Below are 18,930 nucleotides of genomic sequence, written 5' to 3' on the forward strand. Positions count from 1 at the left end.
AACATCGAATATTTATTTCTCTATAGATAGACATCAACAATAAAAATATCAAATTGTAAACTATATTACTCACGTATATTTCAAAAGTTTATATCATTAGTCATGGATATATTTTGCACGAGATGATTACTGATAATCAAAAATTTGATTTGTTTATAATATTGTGAAACTTACGATTTTGAATACGAATAAAAAAAAAAAATTATTCGAAATTTTGCTATTTTAAAACTTAAAAATTGGCATATTGTAACTTCTTTCGCTACTGAAAAGCCATGAGTAGTGAAAAACTAACTTAAGTTTTCCATGCCAACTTTATTATAGGCTATTTTCGCAATGAGTATATTCATTTTTTAAAAATTACAAATATTGTTTTCTACTAATTTATGTATCATTTTTAATGATTTAATAAAAATTCTTATCATTATTTATAATGTGGTTGTGTTTTGTTTTATTTATATATATGTTACAGTAAAAACCCGTTTTTAGTGAAAACGCGTTTTAACTAGTTGAAACTAGTTTTTACTGGATGTCATTGTTAAAACTAGAATTTACTGCTAGTCAAAAATGAATTTCAGTTAAAACTAGTTTTAACTAGACAAAACGGGTTATAACAATGACATCCAGTAAAAACTAGTTTCAACTAGTTAAAACGCGTTTTCACTAAAAACGGGTTTTTACTCTAACATATATATAAACATTTTACCTCAAAATCTGTTATTCAAGTAAAAACAACGAACTTATCATTTTAACAAAGATTGGGAAAACGACTACTTTGTTATCGAAAGTAAGGAGAAATGTATTTGCTTAATACGCAACAGTTTTGTGTCAGTGGCAAAAAGCACAACGTCGAACGTCCCTACAAAACCAATCAGTTCTTATGAGGTTAGTTATCCGCCTAAATACGAGTTAAGAAAAAGAAAATTTAATCAACTAAAATCAAGATTATCTACACAGCAAGTATTTTTTACCAGCCATATAAATAAAAATAAAATTGTCACTATTGCTTCCTTTAAAATTTCTCATTTGTTGGCAAAACGAAAAAAAAAAAAAAAAAAAAAAAAAAAAAACATTTTTAGAAAGTGAACTATTGATATTTAAGGAAGCATTTCTCGTTGGAGCCGATCCTTTATTTCAAGGATTTTCTAATAAACGAGAAATTATTTCAGCAATACAAGATTTGCCGTTATCAAACAATACAAGTACTGTACAAGAAGAACCCAGGCGATTTCAACAGATTTACAAGTCAGTTGAAAAATGATTTGGAAGAATGTATTTCTCATTACAATTAGAGGAGTCAATAGATATATCAGATACAGTAAAACCTCGCTTAACGAGCGTTTCCCATAACGAGCAAAACAAATTGTAAAAACTTGACTCGCTTAACGAGCGATGTTTCGCATAACGAGTGACAGGGAGAAGGGAAATCCCGGATTGTGCGCATGCTCTATCAGTGTGTATTTAGCACTCGTTTCGCTAGCATCTTAGTGTCACTTGTGATCGCACATTTTTCCAAACTTGTGTTCACACATATTACGTATAAACATCGACAATCATAGCCCGTTATACGGTGGCGTAGCGAGAATGGTGCAAGGGCGCGACTCACACCGGGCGCACCTCGCAGAGGGGCGCCCAAATGGTCTCCAAGACAAACTACAGTAGTGAACCGAAAATCGGAATCAATTGGGGACTGGGGTTGTTCAGATTAGGGATTTGTTCCGATTACGGATTACGGCGTGTTGCTTCGTGTTGAATTTTCGTCGATTTTAAGCCTAACGAAAATTTTTATAATAATAATCGAGGCTATCGTATAGTTGAAAATTATTTCTGCATTTTGTACAAACAAAATAAGGTTAAAGTTTACCTAGGGAACCCCAATGGCCGCGCTTCCGGTCGCCATTTTGTTTACTGTACTACGCACGCGTACTATGTTCAAAAACTTATGCAAATTAGTTAGTATTTAGAATTTATTGAAAAAATAATTATTACATTAGTAAATAATAAATGTTTCAAGATTATTTTACAAGTTTCACTAACTATAAAATAAAACAAATCTTTACTCACGTGTTTGACGCTTTTTTACATTTCCTTTTCGTTTTTTCTCACTTTTATTGGATTTACAATCCTTATCACTAATTTTTCTCTTTTTACATGATATTTTTACACGTTTCTTAATTTCAACACATGAATCCCTTCTTTGTTTTCTTACCTTCTTACACTCATCTCTTTGTGGAGCAGCTGGAACACTCCGGTTCTTTCCATTTCGGCTCAATTCCAGACCCGAGATAAATAAACCTCAAATGTTTTATAAAAATTTGAGGTTAATGTTACCTTAGGTGCCAAGATGGCAGTTCGTCTCTGATTCCAGAAAGGAAACAGTGGGACGCATGTTCTAACCTAACCTAGCCTATTCTAATAAATTACCATAATTATTAGCAACCAAATTATTAGAATAGGTTAGGTTAGAACGTGCGTCCCATTGTTTCCTTGCTGGAATCAAACAAACCGCCATCTTGGCACTTAAGGTAACATTAACCAAATTTCAAAACGTTCCCCTGCTGATTTCAATTATCATTTGTGATATTTTTTATACATAAAAGAATACAAATAGGATTCGGACAATTCTTCTTCTACATGTTGCAAATTCAAGATTATTGCAAATTTCACATCACTCGGGCAAGAACTACTTCTTATCCGTCGCTAAATCATCGAATCCAGAGTACATTAAGCGAGGTTCCACTGTACAGCGCATAAGAATGGTATTCAGTGATTTTAGTATGAAAGAACTATTAAAGGTACTATCAATGGAAAAGCGAACAAGGGGTGAAGATATTTATAATATCTTTAAAATTTACTCAACAGAAATTAATATGCCTTTATAGAAGTTATCAGCAATAATTACTGAAGGTTCACCAGCAATGGTGGGCCGCAATAATGGATTCATTTCCCATTGCAAGGAAGATGAATTCTTTCTGAACTTTATGTATTATCACTGCGTCATACATCAAGGATCATTATATGCAAAAATATTATCCTTTAAACATGTTATAAATGTTATTGTTAAAATAATTAACAAAATTTGAGCAAATCCTTTATCGCACAGATTGTTTAAAGCCTTTGTAGAAAAGGACGAATCTTTCCAAGCTGGCCTTGGTTAAATAAAGGTAAAGCACATAGCCAATTTTTTGATTTTTTTGGAAGAGATAAAAAAAATTCCTTATTTCAAAAGGTCTAACGTTTCAACTTTAGATAACCTACAATGGTTGATGGCCTTGGCTTTTTTAACTGACGTGTGAAAAATTGAGCAGTTTAAACCTGGACCCCAGAAAAAAAATTAACATTAGCTGAAATGATTAGCTCTATAAAAGCATTCTAAGCCAACATATAGTTTTGGATAAATAATTTGTTGAAAAATTCTCTTATACACTATCCAAGAATGAATAAAGTGACTGGTAAAAATAATTTTAACTTAACATTATTTGTTACTCATCTTAAAACCTTTCAGAACAGCTTGAAAGTGAATTCCAGAAATTTACCATTATCGAACCCGTGGCTACAATTTTTTAAAATCCTTTTACTACACAAGTAGACATTACTGAAACTCGAAGTATCAAAAACAAATCCGTGTTAATAACAACCACTTGGCTTTTTTCCACCTTTATTTAGTTGATACGCAAATGTTCTTTTCCGTTCTGTTCTTTCTGGTGGTATTCGCCGTTTCTATAACAATGGCTATTGTTGATTTTTGTGAAACCGTGTTGTATTATTCTTCGAAGTATCAAACACAAATTGCGTATCAACTAAATAAAGGTGGAAAAAAGCCAAGTGGTTGTTATTAACACGGATTTGTGTTTGATACTTCGAAGAATAATACAACACGGTTTCACAAAAATCAACAATAGCCATTGTTATAGAAACGGCGAATACCACCAGAAAGAACAGAACGGAAAAGAACATTTGCGTATCAACTAAATAAAGGTGGAAAAAAGCCAAGTGGTTGTTATTAACACGGATTTGTGTTTGATACTTCGAAGAATAATACAACACGGTTTCACAAAAATCAACAATTACTGAAACTGCTAAATCTATAGCAGAACTTCTTTAAAAATAAGCATCAATAATTGAAGAAGAGATTTTAGATTTTCAAAATGGCATCATATTAAAATCTCACGATACAGATGAAATTTTTATATTTACTCTAATTAATATATAATACGTTATAGCAAACATATGTTACAAAATGCATGTTATAATAAAGGGCATAATATTTAATTTAATTTAATTAATTTTTTTTTGACATCCGATTTGCGCCCGCCACTATTTTTGCAATCTCGAATGCGACCGCGCCACGAGAAGGTTAGGAACCCCTGATATATAGTATATAAGAAACTTACGATTCTATTACATATTTTATGGGGGGAAAACGCTAAAGAGTTATTCTTATTTTTAGTTCCTTTCACCCTATGAATACCAAGAGAATTTTTTTTTCCTGTATCCATCATGAGTTCGGTCAGATTTACAATAGGGACAAAGACAAGGTTTGATATATCTAGAACAGATCGCCATGAAAAATTTCTGGGTTGATCGTCCGGATTCGATTTCGAGTCACACGGAGCAATATGCTATAACCGCCTCGAAAGTGATGGGATAATTGCGTTTCCTTCCGGAGATCTTCGGGAGTGCCTCCTTCCAGAACGCCTAAGAAAAACTAGTTACTATTCAGGTGTTTTTTTTTTTTTTTTTTTAAACTCTTTCCGCCCTGTGGGCACTAAGAGGGCCTCTTTTAGTAGGCCCATTATGGGTTCGGCCAGGCCCACAATGGGGCGACCGGGTGGTGAGGGACGGGGCCCGACATATCCGAACGGACCACCCCCCGAAAAATTCCTGGGGATTATTCGACCCGTTCGGATTCGATCCCGGGTCCCCCAGAGCGGTAGGCTGCCACCTTTACCGCTCGGCCAACCGGCCGTCACTATTCAGGTGTTAGCAGTGGCGTAGCGTAGTGGGGGCGGCAGGGGCGGCCCGCCCCGGGCGGCACTTTTAGGGAAGGGCATTTTTTCGCAATAAATAATAATAATATCTTGTAAAAATTTCAACCGTTTCATTTCATATTTTTGTCGCACCTACGATTCGGACCGATTGAAATGAGCACGGAATGTTTCATTACTTATTCTGTGACGAAACTGGGGAATCCCCTTTCTTTAAATGAATGTATAATAATGACATCTTGCTTATTGTAGCGACTGACAACACAGTCTGTACTGACTTGGAGGGATTACCCGCATTTTATTTAAGAGGGCGAAATATTAGGGGAGAGCGAAATCTTAAGGGGTGGTGAAATTTTCCTCCGCCCCGGGAGGCTGACACCCACGCTACGCCACTGGGTGTTAGACACGTGAAGAAAACCAGGAAAACTCCATATGACCAGTCCGATAGTCAGGTGCGAAACCCACGACCACGGTTTATTCCTATTAGGTCACTGGTGAGTCCTAACTGCCAAGGCCATCCGGCCGTCCGCTAAAGAAAGTTTCTATTTGATGATCATGACCAATTTTTTTTTTAAACTCTTTTTTTCTGTATGGACACTAATTATAAGAGGGCCCAATGTAGCCCATTAGTGGCCGAGTGGATAAAAACACTGAACCCACGACCACTTCAGTGGTCATAAGTTGTGCCTCGCCAACGAACTTGGTATGTGGAGTTTTTCGCGTTTTCTTCACGTTAGTAAAACCTAAATAAGGACCAGTTTTTCATAAAAGATCATCCCCTCTGGACCATAGTACCGAGGGGAGGCATTCCTTTTCTTTCTTTCTTTCTATTTTAAGTGGTTTTATATGGAGTTTATGGCTGTTAAGCACTGTACTCCGAAGAGCCTATGGTTGGTCGCTAGGCGACCGAAGAGCAGATTGTACAGAATGGCCAATGCGCAAGCGGTGAAAGAATGCCTTCTGGGAGGACTTTTCAAGCGAAACTGGCCCCTATTTAGGCGTCATGACGTGGAGAAAACCCGGAAAACTCCACACTGCCAGCCCGAGGGCGGCGCGAACCCACGACCGAACTCCCAGTGTTCAGCGTTTAGTCCACTCAAAGAGGCATTCCCTTCGGTAAATCGTTTGTGTGTCGCGTTGCCGTATACGAATAAAACCAAACCAAACTTTAATAGAAGTGAATACTCGAGAAAAAAAGGGGAATAGTATAGATTGCTATCTGTGGAATTTCGGGACTTTGAGTATATAGCTGAACTGAGGGAACAGAGACGAGTTCAACGGTACCCTACTTTTGGACCGGACACGAAAAATAAGAAAGTTATCATACTTTTTAAGTTGTTATACTTATTTAATGCTATCATGCAGACGGCACCGTAGTTGCTAGTGCTGCCATCTTGCGGTAAAGTCTGCAAACCATTAAAAAAGCACTCTGAAAGGCAAGAAATTGCAAGAACAGTCGAACGCCACTTCTTTTTTTTCTTTTGTTTAAGAAGTACCGTGAATCAATAAGTAGTGACGTTAAAATCTCGGCGGCTCCCCTCCCGGGGAATCCGTCGGGAGCTCGAACAGTCGCGACCGTTAATTGATACGTGTGTGCAAGAACTATCGTGAATCAATAACTAGTGACGTTAAACACTGGGCGGCCTGCCGGCGACCCCCCCCGGGAGGTTTGTCGGGAACATGAACAGTCGAACGCCACCTAGTGGAAAACTCTAAAATGGCGTAGAATGCATTGTCAAAGGCAAGAAATTGTAACTATGATAACTTTCTTATTTTTCATCTCCGGTCCAAAAGTAAAGTACCGTTGAACTCGTCTCGGTCCCCTGAGTTCAGATATATACTCAAAATCCAGAAATTCCATAGATAGTAATCTATAGTACACCCAAAAATTCAATTTTAAATTTAATTTCAATAAAAATTTATATAAAAATATAAAAACTATATTCAATCGATATAAACGTAAAACAATCAAAATTAAAAGCACTTAAAATATATATTAAAATGTGGCAACACTTAATATTTGCAGCAGACGATAAAGTTCCGTTTCCATAACAACGGTTTCCAAACAATGTTATGTCTTTAGAAGCAGAACGATTTAGAAGTTAAGATATTCCATAACGATGTTCGAAGATAAAAGTAGTAGTAGTAGTAGTAGTCATTTTACAGAAAAAGATGAAGATGAATCAGAAGATTCTCGTTTCATCTTTCTAAACGATATAACAATGCTAAGTCTTAACTATCGCCATGATAAGTGGGCACGAATGCTTACGGTCGAAGACAACGTTACGAAAATAAAAGAATTCTTAAATAACCCTGTTCCGGATTTATTAATCATATCAGAAAATGCAGCAAGTCAATTAGTAGCTTCTCATGAATATCCAGATACGATCAAAGGGAAAGGAATGTACTTTTTAAAATATAAAAAGGAACCAATTCCAAAAAAGAACATCGTCGATTCACTTGTAATTGGGGATTTTTCGTCATCACCATTGGAACAACTGAATGTTTCACTAGAACAGGTAAAGGGTTAATGTTACCTTAGGTAGCCAAGATGGCGGCTCGTCTCTAATCCCAGCAAGGAAATAGTGGGACGCACGTTCTAACCTAACCTATTCTAATAAATTACCATAATTATTAGCAACCAAATTATTAGAATAGGTTAGGTTAGGTTAGAACGTGCGTCCCACTGTTTCCTTGCTGGAATTAGAGACGAGCCGCTTTCTTGGCTACCTAAGGTAACATTAACCGAAAAGGATCATTGTAAATCTTTATTTCAGATTATAATACCTATCTTAAATAACCAGAAAAATCATGAGCTATGGCCCGAAGCGGTGTCAATTGATATTAATTATCAACTGCAAGATTTTAAAAATGAAGTATGTAAAGCGGTAGGATTAATTAATCGAAGAACAACTCTTCCGATGCCAATCGGAATAGAGAAACTTGATAAAATTAATATTGACCTAATGAATAGGTAAGTTAAAAATAAAATTATTTGAAATACTATATTTATCAATGAATATGAAAATTAGGAAATGTGAATTATATTAGATGAATAATTTTTATTAGTTTAAATTACTAATTGCTTTGAAAAATTCAAGCTAACATAAAAACTTATTGTTTATACTAAAATAAGTACAGATTTTAATTAAATACAAAAATTACAGAAAATTATAAAGCAATTCAAATTTTATTATATATTATTTTAAAATTTTTACTTTTTACTTTATTTATATTTTATTAAACTTTTTACTTTAAAAATACAAATTATTTTTATCATATACAGGGATATAACCAGAAATTTCTGTTTGTGAGTCACCTACATCTTATAGTTTGCATAGACAAGATACAGATAGGTAGATAGGCTACTATAAAAAAACCAATAGCTCAAGACCACCAACAACACATTTATGTGCAAGAAGCTGCCATATCGGTATGGTAGCTCCTTATGTCACGTGAAAACCAGTGATACACATGATAATGCTCAATAAAAAATGGCTTAACAAGAACAAGTATTAAACTTTATTCCTCTTTACTTCATGGCTACTCGTGTGGCCTAGATTTTGAGTCTGATGTATGTGTTTTGTTTCATCCAGTGATTAATTGCTTGTGACTTTTTTATCTGTTTACTTTTAGATTCATGTAGGGCAGCAGTGGGAACTAGCAGATAGTGAGGGGTGAAAGTATGTTAAATATAGAAAATACTTACCCTTGTCACTCCATGTATGTCTCTTCAAATAAAATTATTTATATCATTCAGTTTGATTTGATATTTTAGCTGTTTTATCAATTTTTTTCACATTGGAATTGATTTTAAGGAAAACTTGATACAATTGACAAAACTGCTCACAACTGGGTAAACTTGATAAAAACAGCCATAAAAATCAAATACCAACTGAAAAAAGGAAGATAGAGCTAAAGTTTTCACCTGTATTGAATGGGCATTATCAAGCTAAATGACCCTGAAGCTGTTTCCTGGGGATTTATCGACCAGTCTGGATTCGAACCCGGTTGAGGTAAAGTCGTGGTACGATGTTTGGAAGTAGCCCTGGGGCACTAATGGTGGTAAGTCTGTGAAACATGTGGAGAGACTCCAGCAATTGATGTAGGTGGATGGTCGAATTCCGTTGCACAGGTCATTGCTGAGCACACTTGGCTGGATACAACTGTCCTTTGATGTTGGATTTTGGGGTTTTTATATGGTTTTTTCTCTCCCTTAGCCTCTTTGATTAGCCATTTGTCCTTTCTCCATCTTGACTGGTCATTCTCCTGTCTCTAGGCAAAACTCAAGATACAGAACTTTCTCGTGACCCTATTCGGGTCACGAGAAAGTTCTGTATCTGAGAGTTCTCCCCGGCACCCTTCATTGACTCTGACCGAGAGGTGTTAATGGAGCTTAGAAATCTGTGCTTGTATTTTACTTCATTATTGTCTTTTCCCTGATATTTTAGAACTTAAATGACCTAACAGATGTCCTTTTGGTTATTAACCTTTTCTTGATTTTCTAAACTCCAACGCTTGTATAAAAGTATCCTGATTCCTTTATGTCGTTCATCTTCATGTCACATTCATTTTGATATAAATATGTAGTTTTTCCTCCTGTCTCTGTTTTACATCACTAATACGATATCTTGGTCCAATTTGACAACCGAAATTTCCCATCTTAGGAATTTTATAATTATTCTTAATTTTGACTTGATTTTGGAACCTCACAATTGACCTTGAAATTGACATTTGTTCATTTTTTTGTAAAGATTTTGTTTGTAAAAAATGTAAAGATTGGTTTTGTTTTGTGTGTTTGATGTCAGTTGAAAGATGATTAAGTTAACAGAATTTTTTGCATATTATGCTTGTTTGCTTTAAAAAAAAGGGAAAAATTGGGATGTAAATCTGTAAAAAGACATGTGTGGTGTAAGCAGGGCCGGATTATCAAATAGGCAAAGTAGACAAATGTCTAGGGCCCGTAATGTACGCCACGAGATCTCGCACCATCTAGAAATCTTTCTAGGGCCGCCTCTCGTGGTAGTACTGATGTATGGTTATGATTTACTTTCTAAATCTAAACTTATACGTCACGACATCGCATATTCGATATAGCGTTCAAGTTGCTCGAGTGCGAAGATATTACAATTCAATAGTGTTTTATAAAAGAGTTAAAAAGTTATGGGTGACACCACGATATCCGCACTGGGTATCATCCAAGCTAGCTACGCTAATGTCACATTATATAAGATTTGTTTAGATGCAACTTATTTAAATGGGGCCCCAATTTAAATTTTGTCTAGGGCCCGCTAGAGGCTTAATCCGGCGCTGGGTGTAAGGATGCCTTGAAAGAATGTGTATGCCAGAAGTGGTTTGCAAGATTTCATTCTGGAGACTTTTCTGTTCAAAACACATCATGCTTGGGCCACCCACAAGTTCTCACAAATGACAAAATGAAGGAACTAATCAACACCAATCCACACTACAACACACGAGATTGCAAACATTCTCCAAATATTGAAATCAAGTATGGAAAATCATCTGCATCAACTTTGTTATGTTAGAAAGCTTGAAGTTTGGGTTCTGCATGAATTGTCTGAATCAAATTGCCTCAGAATGAATTCCCATCAGTGATTCACTAAGAAAACACCAGAAAACAGATACATTTCTGAAGTAGATGATAATGAGTGATGAAAAATGGAACATGTATAACAATGTTGAATGAAAAAAAAAAATCTAATACTATAATGATTACACTTGTACTAGGTTCTTGCTTACTAAAATGCATGCGCTACATATTGTTATTGTTCATATGACACTGAAAACATTACAATCAACTCAATATCAACAAAAATACAGTAAATGTAATATCAATGGTGCGGCTTCTTTATATTGTTTAAAAATCAATTTCTTTAAAAAACATTTTTTTTTTTTTTAAATAATTGATGAAACTTTACAGTTAAGAACAATAAGTTCAACTGTTGTTATTTTATCTGGACCGCATTTCATCAGAGACAAAGACTACTGGGTTTTATCTTCGTTATTCTTTATTTTACTATGCATTTCGGGTGCAATCTTTTGGTCTAACTTGTACCCTCATCAGGTGTTACATTTCTACAAGTGGTAGAAAACACATTTATTACATTAATTATTGTAGTGGAATTTTTTACAAGTTACACTAAGTTATTACAATTTTTTTACATGTTACAAGAAGTTATTACAAATTATATTATTAACATTATAGTGAACTAACCTGTTTTTACATTTAGACATTCAGTTACGAGGTGTTGATGTTTTGTCCCCTAAGGCATTTCTAACAGCCTTTCTGTTGGTTTACTTGCTTTTTTTAGTCCCTCCTATTTCCTCCCATACTTTGCCAATCTCCATGCCATTGTTTAAGTTTATGGTGTTGTTTTTATTAACTATTGCAAAGTGTTCTTTGAATTTTCGTAAATAACTGTCTTTCTCTTTGTGGATTATTTTTACACTTTTGATATCGATTGTACATCCAAATTTGCTGCAGTGATTAGTCCATGGTGATTGGTTATATCTGAGTCTGATTGCTGCTTCATGCTCTTTTATTCTGGTTTTGAGTTGCCTTCCTGTTTCTCCTATGTAGATTGTTGGCTTTTTGCATGTACATTTTATTTCATATACCACTCCTGCTTCGTCTAGTTTTTTGTTATTTTTAATTTTATTGATATTGATGATGTTTTTAATTTTATTTTTTAGTTTGGCTGCTAGTATAATACCATTTTTTCTGAAAACATTTCTATATTTTTCATATGTGCCTTTAATATAGGGAAATGACGTATATGTAATATTCGCATTGTTATTTTTAACATTGAGTCTGTTTTTTATAAATTCAGTTATCCATTTTTTTTATTAATCTGTTTGGGTAATCGTTCAAAATAAAAGTATTTCTTAGAGAAAAACAAAAAAATGAACTAAGAAATACTTTTATTTTGAACGATTACCCAAACAGATTAATAAAAAAAATGGATAACTGAATTTATAAAAAACAGACTCAATGTTAAAAATAACAATGCGAATATTACATATACGTCATTTCCCTATATTAAAGGCACATATGAAAAATATAGAAATGTTTTCAGAAAAAATGGTATTATACTAGCAGCCAAACTAAAAAATAAAATTAAAAACAACATCAATATCAATAAAATTAAAAATAACAAAAAACTAGACGAAGCAAGAGTGGTATATGAAATAAAATGTACATGCAAAAAGCCAACAATCTACATAGGAGAAACAGGAAGGCAACTCAAAACCAGAATAAAAGAACATGAAGCAGCAATCAGACTCAGATATAACCAATCACCATGGACTAATCACTGCAGCAAATTTGGATGTACAATCGATATCAAAAGTGTAAAAATAATCCACAAAGAGAAAGACAGTTATTTACGAAAATTCAAAGAACACTTTGCAATAGTTAATAAAAACAACACCATAAACTTAAACAATGGCATGGAGATTGGCAAAGTATGGGAGGAAATAGGAGGGACTAAAAAAAGCAAGTAAACCAACAGAAAGGCTGTTAGAAATGCCTTAGGGGACAAAACATCAACACCTCGTAACTGAATGTCTAAATGTAAAAACAGGTTAGTTCACTATAATGTTAATAATATAATTTGTAATAACTTCTTGTAACATGTAAAAAAATTGTAATAACTTAGTGTAACTTGTAAAAAATTCCACTACAATAATTAATGTAATAAATGTGTTTTCTACCACTTGTAGAAATGTAACACCTGATGAGGGTACAAGTTAGACCAAAAGATTGCACCCGAAATGCATAGTAAAATAAAGAATAACGAAGATAAAACCCAGTAGTCTTTGTCTCTGATGAAATGCAGTCCAGATAAAATAACAACAGTTGAACTTATTGTTCTTAACTGTAAAGTTTCATCAATTATTTAAAAAAAAAAAATGTTTTTTAAAGAAATTGATTTTTAAACAAAAAATACAGCACTTTTACATTTTAAAATGAACAAACTACCATTCTATAGAACTGCTATTCTTTTATTATCAACCTATTTTTGTGATCTGATTTCTAATGACTTTTTCTTTACTTATAGTTCATTTCAATAATATCATTTACCACGTTAAGATAGATCTATGTGCAGTTCTACAAATTCAGGAATCTATAGACCATATTCTAATAAGATAGTATATTGTGGCATTGAGTTTGTGTTTTAGTTTTTAAACACAGTTATCTTAGAAAATAAATGGAAGGGATAGATCCATTATACATTCATTCACAAAAATATTTTCAAACCAAAAAGGTGTTGTTGGAATTGAGTAAAATTTTATTGGGGCAAACATAATGATGATAAGTGATTACAATATTATTGCAAAGAAATAATTTCCTGTGGAACAATGATACAATTTAAAACAATCTTTAGTTTGTAGTTCTTACTCTTGCCTGGATACATGAGAAAATATAGTTAGGCATGGAGGAATACAGTGCCATATACTATCTTAGAATGGATTTGTCCATAGATGTTGCAACTTATAGCTTTTTTCAGGCATAACTGTCATGGATGGACATCATGTTTATGATGTTGTAACTGCCATTCTATAATGATAGTTGTAACATCTTATAGATAGCTACAGCTGGCATCCCATCTAGTCTCACAAATGCTTGATGGATGACAAATTTGGATGTGGCATCCAAAGAAGTGTGAAGACATTCTTAAGAAACCCTAGCTATTTATGGTCAAGCATTTTCTTGCTGTAAAATGACTGTTTGCAGCTCTGCTGTGAAAGCAACACATGAGAGTACAGGATTTCCTGAATGTACCACAGTGCCATCAATGTTTTTTGAACTACTATTAAGGATGATTGATTGCCATATGAAATGGCTCCCATATAACAAGCACACCAAGTGTGCTCTTCAACAGTAAAAGCAGGATTGAAGCACTCACCAATTAGAGAGAATTGGAATTCACATGTAAAGATAATAAGCTGTCAGTCCATAGCAGTCTATACTCTCATGTAATGGCATCATTACAAATGAACCTGATAATGTTATATATATGTGCATATTGTCTTTGACTCTGTCATAGAAGCAAGCCTAGTGTTTGAAGATCTCCACAATAGGATACTGTGATAGCACTTTAAAGGTACTCTGGCATTACCTACTGTGTGATCAGACCACAACTGTAATCATTTATATATCTGTCTGAGACATGGCTGAATGCCAGGTTTTGCAGTAATTGGACAATTTTATCTATGTGTAAATTTTTTGTCAACGAATGTATGATCTTCAAGATTCAAAATTTTATGCTAACGGGTTTTTTTGACATAAGTATTATTAGATATATTATTCACAGATTATTTTTTTAATAAGATTTGAAAATTTCATTAACCATGTTTTTAAAAAAATTACTGAAATATATAACTACTGCATTTGAATAAAAAGTAAATATTGAGCAACAAAGATAATTCAGGTGAAATGCATTAAAAGTTTTAAAAAATGGAGAAAATTATTCTTGATTTGACTTTCGTTTAGTTAAAATTACATTTTATTAGTTCCATTTTATTTTCTGAATAAAATTATATGGAATCTATCCACTGTTTCTTAAATCTCTTGTATTCTTAGTATTTAATTGAGATTATTTTATATACAGGGGGGGTGCAGAAGTAGATATACAGTTGTTATTATGGAAAAAAAACCATACAGGGAGAAAATAAGAACAAAAAACATTTATTTTTATGTACAAATTAAATCACAAATAAGGAATACGAACTAATAAAAGATAATAAAAATAATAGTAATGAACACCAAACATTTGTATTTCTCAGATTCTCAACTGTATACCTACTTTTGCACCCACCCTATATTTCTTCAGAGCTCTTGTAATTTCCTACAGTTTCATAAACATCAGCTAAATTTCAATAATAATTAATTATCTGATAACTTAAATATTTATCTTTTTATAGTGTGCTAGTGGATGATGATTCACAGTTCAAACAACTTACATATGCTATTGAAACTGCAGTAGTTCAGTGGACATCACAAGTCAATGAGATCATAGAAAAAGACTCTGACCCTGCAATATTGCATGGAAATCTTATAGAACCTAAAAATGAATTAATATTTTGGAATCATCGCTATAAAAATTTGAAATACATATATCATCAAGTAAAGTATAATATATATCTATTTTTACATTATTTTTCTATTCAGTATATACATTTTTATTATTATAAAAATGCATATATTGTAATTTCAAGCAGATAATTTGTAGTAACAATACTCAATTCCATTTAAAGTTCTTCAAATAATACATTCTGTTTAGTAACATAGGGGTTTCTTGTTTTGTTGACCATGTAAAGAGTGTTTAAAGTCATCTTAGGACATTCCTAACTTCACCATTTATGCAAAATGATAGCTGAAGAGAGAGTGGCCACAGAGATGGACTTTGATTTACATTAAAACTTATGTGGTTTCATAGAGGAATTTTATGGGTGGTCGCAGAATTGGAGTAGCCACAATGTAAGGTTTACCAAACTAAACTTTACTAATGAAAAGATGAAAATAAATTGCAGTAAACAATTTATTTTCATTTTTTCATTGGTAAAGTTTAATTTAAATGTTCTTTGTCATGAATATCAGCTTAGAGTTGCCTAGTGGTATAGTGCAAAAACAGGAAAATAAAATGATATTTGAATAATTGAAGATAGTAAAAAAATAGCAAATTCTGTACCCCTGGAAGGTAAAAGCATATTGAAATTCAGAGTTAAGATTTATTTCTTGGGTCCATTGCTGAAAACAGTTTGCTAAAATAGATATGAGACATTTCCTTAATACCAGGAGAAGAGTAATCGGTCTATAATTTTCGGGTTCCAAATGATGTCCTTTTTTGTAGTTATAACTAATTTAGCTGTATTCCAAATTTCTGGGTATTTAGACATTTTATAAAAGAAATTGAATGAGTCAAGCAAAATCTGTTTGCCTGATGGAAGCAAGGATTTGATAAATTTGGAAGTTATTAGGTCAATGCCAGAGGCAGGCCTTAATTTCATTCTTCGGATTGAATCCTCAAGTTTGTCAAAGGTAAACAGCAAATCAAATAAATCATTATTCAGATTAAAAGATGTTAGAGTTGGTGGATTATCAATATTTGGAAATCTGTTAAAAAATTGATTCCAAGTTGATGTTTCTATATTTATTCGATAATCTACTTTTTTCTTCCTTAGCTTCTGTATACTAGTCCAGAAGAAATCTGTATTTTTTGTAGAGATCAGGAAGTTTGAGAATTGATTATTCAACTTTTAAATTTAAATTTATTTTATTACTGTCTTCAAATTTAAATACATACAAAAGGAATTTGAATTAACTATATTTTATAACATTAATTTTAAATACAAATTTCAAGGAAAATAACTTTAGTTTGAATTATTCAATAATTCAAATTAAACAAATTTGGATTAGTCAGATTTGACTGTACAGATAAGTAGTCATTTAGTATTTAATTTTACATATATGAAATGGTTATTTGATTAAGTGAAAATTAAATATAAAATTTAAAAATATTATTTATTATTAAATACAATATATCTAGTTTTAACTTTCATAAAAATATAAATATACATATATATATACCTGCAGATGCAGGATTATGGAATTTTCAAGAATTATTTAATAAGTATATACATTTACCATTTCAGTTAAGTCAGTCTCGTGTACAGAAGATGGGAAAATTATTAGAAATTACTGAAAGTTGTTATTTACCATCTTTTAAAAATATGATAAGGAATGTAGTTGCAGGTAATTTTGAAAATTATATAATTATTTTTACAATAATTTCATTGAATATTTAGAAGAAAAAGTATTCTAAGTATGTTTGCATATATACAAGTAGTTAGATTAATTATTAAATATAAATGAAAGTATTGCTCTTTAGAATTCTTGATTAAGTGTACATTTAACTGTGCATAAACCAAATCTTTATTCAGTTATATAAATATAAATATTCATATAATTTTTAAATTTGTTTTCATGTATTTTTAAGCATATTTAATTTAAGAATTTATATACATTAACTTAAAAAATAAAATCATCAAAAATATTTGAGAAAAGCAAAATTGAAATGAATAAACATTTTATTAAAAATATTTAATTTAAATATTTTAAATTTATTTAGATGTATCCTCAGTTTGAAATTATTGTTGATGTTCTTATTATGAAATTATTTTCATGGCATTGATAAATGAGCACTTGTCAAATCGATTAACTCCACAAAACAAAAAGTATAAAAATTGATAATATAAATTACTTTTTAAAATTCCTTTTAAACTTTAAATTTAAATAAACATTGTAGAATGTATTTTATATATTGTTACACTAAACTGTGCCTTAATATAATGATATATAAATTTAGTTACTTGATCAAATGTAAAAATAATGAAGATTATATTAAGAATTTACAAATGAAGTTAATTGATTTGGCCTGTAAATGGCTCAAATATTAAAGCTAATCAGATTTAATATTATATGATTATATTTGTTACATTAAGCCTGGTATTGCCTGGGTAAAAAATAAGTACAAACATTAAGATTATTAGATTATTTCAAACTTCCAACCCTTCTATTATATTTTATTTTATTATAGTATTCGATTTATATAACTACAAACATTATCTTATGTAAGATTTTATCACATCAAGTGCCCAACCTAACACATTTTAAAAATTCTTTAAATTGTGTACAGTAGAGTAAGAAAATTTTTAAAATGTGTTAGATTGGTTACTTGATGTGATAAACCGTTACTTATAAAATAAATAAAATTGTTGCATGTATTGTGCATTAATTTGACTGAATGTTAGAACATCTTTAAGCAGAATCAGTGAAAGAAGTTTGGGGCAATGGGTTTATGAAGTTAATAAAGGGAGATGAAATCAGGGGAGGGAGAGGGATGTCCAGGTTTCCTGGTAGTTAAGTATGTCCTCATAATTATCAAAATTTATAGAAAAATTATTAGAATTAGTTTGGCTTATTTGGTTACAGGAATGCAATATGTGAGCAATTTGCTGAGGAGTATGCATCCCATGAAGACTTATGTAAAGCCTGTCTCAATTTAAGTGTTACTAACATGAGGAAACCCCAGAAAACTCCATGTGTCCAGTCCATTGGCGATAAGCAAACCCATGACTGACTACCAGTGTTTGGTGATTTTTGTCCACTCAGTTACTGGAGGGTACTTATTGGGCTGCAATTTGAAAATGTTGTAGACCTATAAATTTCACTGTCGTCCATCTGCTGTCTGTCCTTCCTTAATCTTGAGAATGGAGTTAGATAGATGAAAGTCAATACTCAGATATGGAAAGCTTAAGAGCAAGAGGACTGGATTAACTATATAAGAACTTCTGATCTGTACTGCAAGTCACATTATTTCAATTCAAAAATTTTTCTCTGAATTAAGTTAGATGCATAACTGGCATGACTCTGTTGCTAACAGGAAAAGTATAACATACAGGGGCAAAACGCTACTACACTCCATGCAGGCAAGTGCTATGTGCTACCTGTTGCAATAATGGTGCGTCTATTTCACTCTATGTCATTCTTGCTGTAATTCAGGGAATATAATATATCAATATATTTTTTAAAATTATATTTTTCTTTGTAAGAATTATATTTAGTTAATTATTTTGTTAAATTTTTTTTATCAGTAGGTGGCACTATATGTAAATCCAGCAATCAAATGTAGACAGAAATTAATCGATATATAGAAATCCAATTGATAATTTTGGGTGGGATGTACAATATGATCTTGAAGTATATGAATGTAATTTCTGAGTTTCATAGCAATTGGTTCAAATGGCCTAAGCATGTATAGCAGACAAACATCCTCATTTATATACATAGATTACTGCAAGATATCTGCAATGCACTAAGTGATATTCATACTATTATAATTTTTTATACTTTTTTCAT

At 32.3% G+C, this 18,930-nt stretch overlaps 1 protein-coding gene across 1 annotated transcript in view; it reads left to right on the forward strand.

The window, feature by feature from the left end:
• Positions 1 to 7,003: 7,003 nt before the first annotated feature.
• The window catches only part of LOC136984322 (dynein beta chain, ciliary-like), a 215,241-nt gene continuing 203,314 nt past the window's right edge, over positions 7,004 to 18,930 (forward strand). Inside the window, exons 1-4 of the mRNA XM_067281255.1 lie at positions 7,004 to 7,504; positions 7,763 to 7,959; positions 14,934 to 15,135; positions 16,665 to 16,764. Of these exons, the coding sequence (XP_067137356.1) occupies positions 7,106 to 7,504; positions 7,763 to 7,959; positions 14,934 to 15,135; positions 16,665 to 16,764 (898 nt within the window). The 5' untranslated portion in view covers positions 7,004 to 7,105. The remainder of the gene's footprint in view (positions 7,505 to 7,762; positions 7,960 to 14,933; positions 15,136 to 16,664; positions 16,765 to 18,930) is intronic.

The sequence above is a fragment of the Centruroides vittatus genome, unplaced genomic scaffold, assembly GCF_030686945.1.
Source record: "Centruroides vittatus isolate TY-2023 unplaced genomic scaffold, ASM3068694v2 contig_913, whole genome shotgun sequence".
Taxonomy (NCBI): Eukaryota; Metazoa; Arthropoda; class Arachnida; order Scorpiones; family Buthidae; genus Centruroides; species Centruroides vittatus.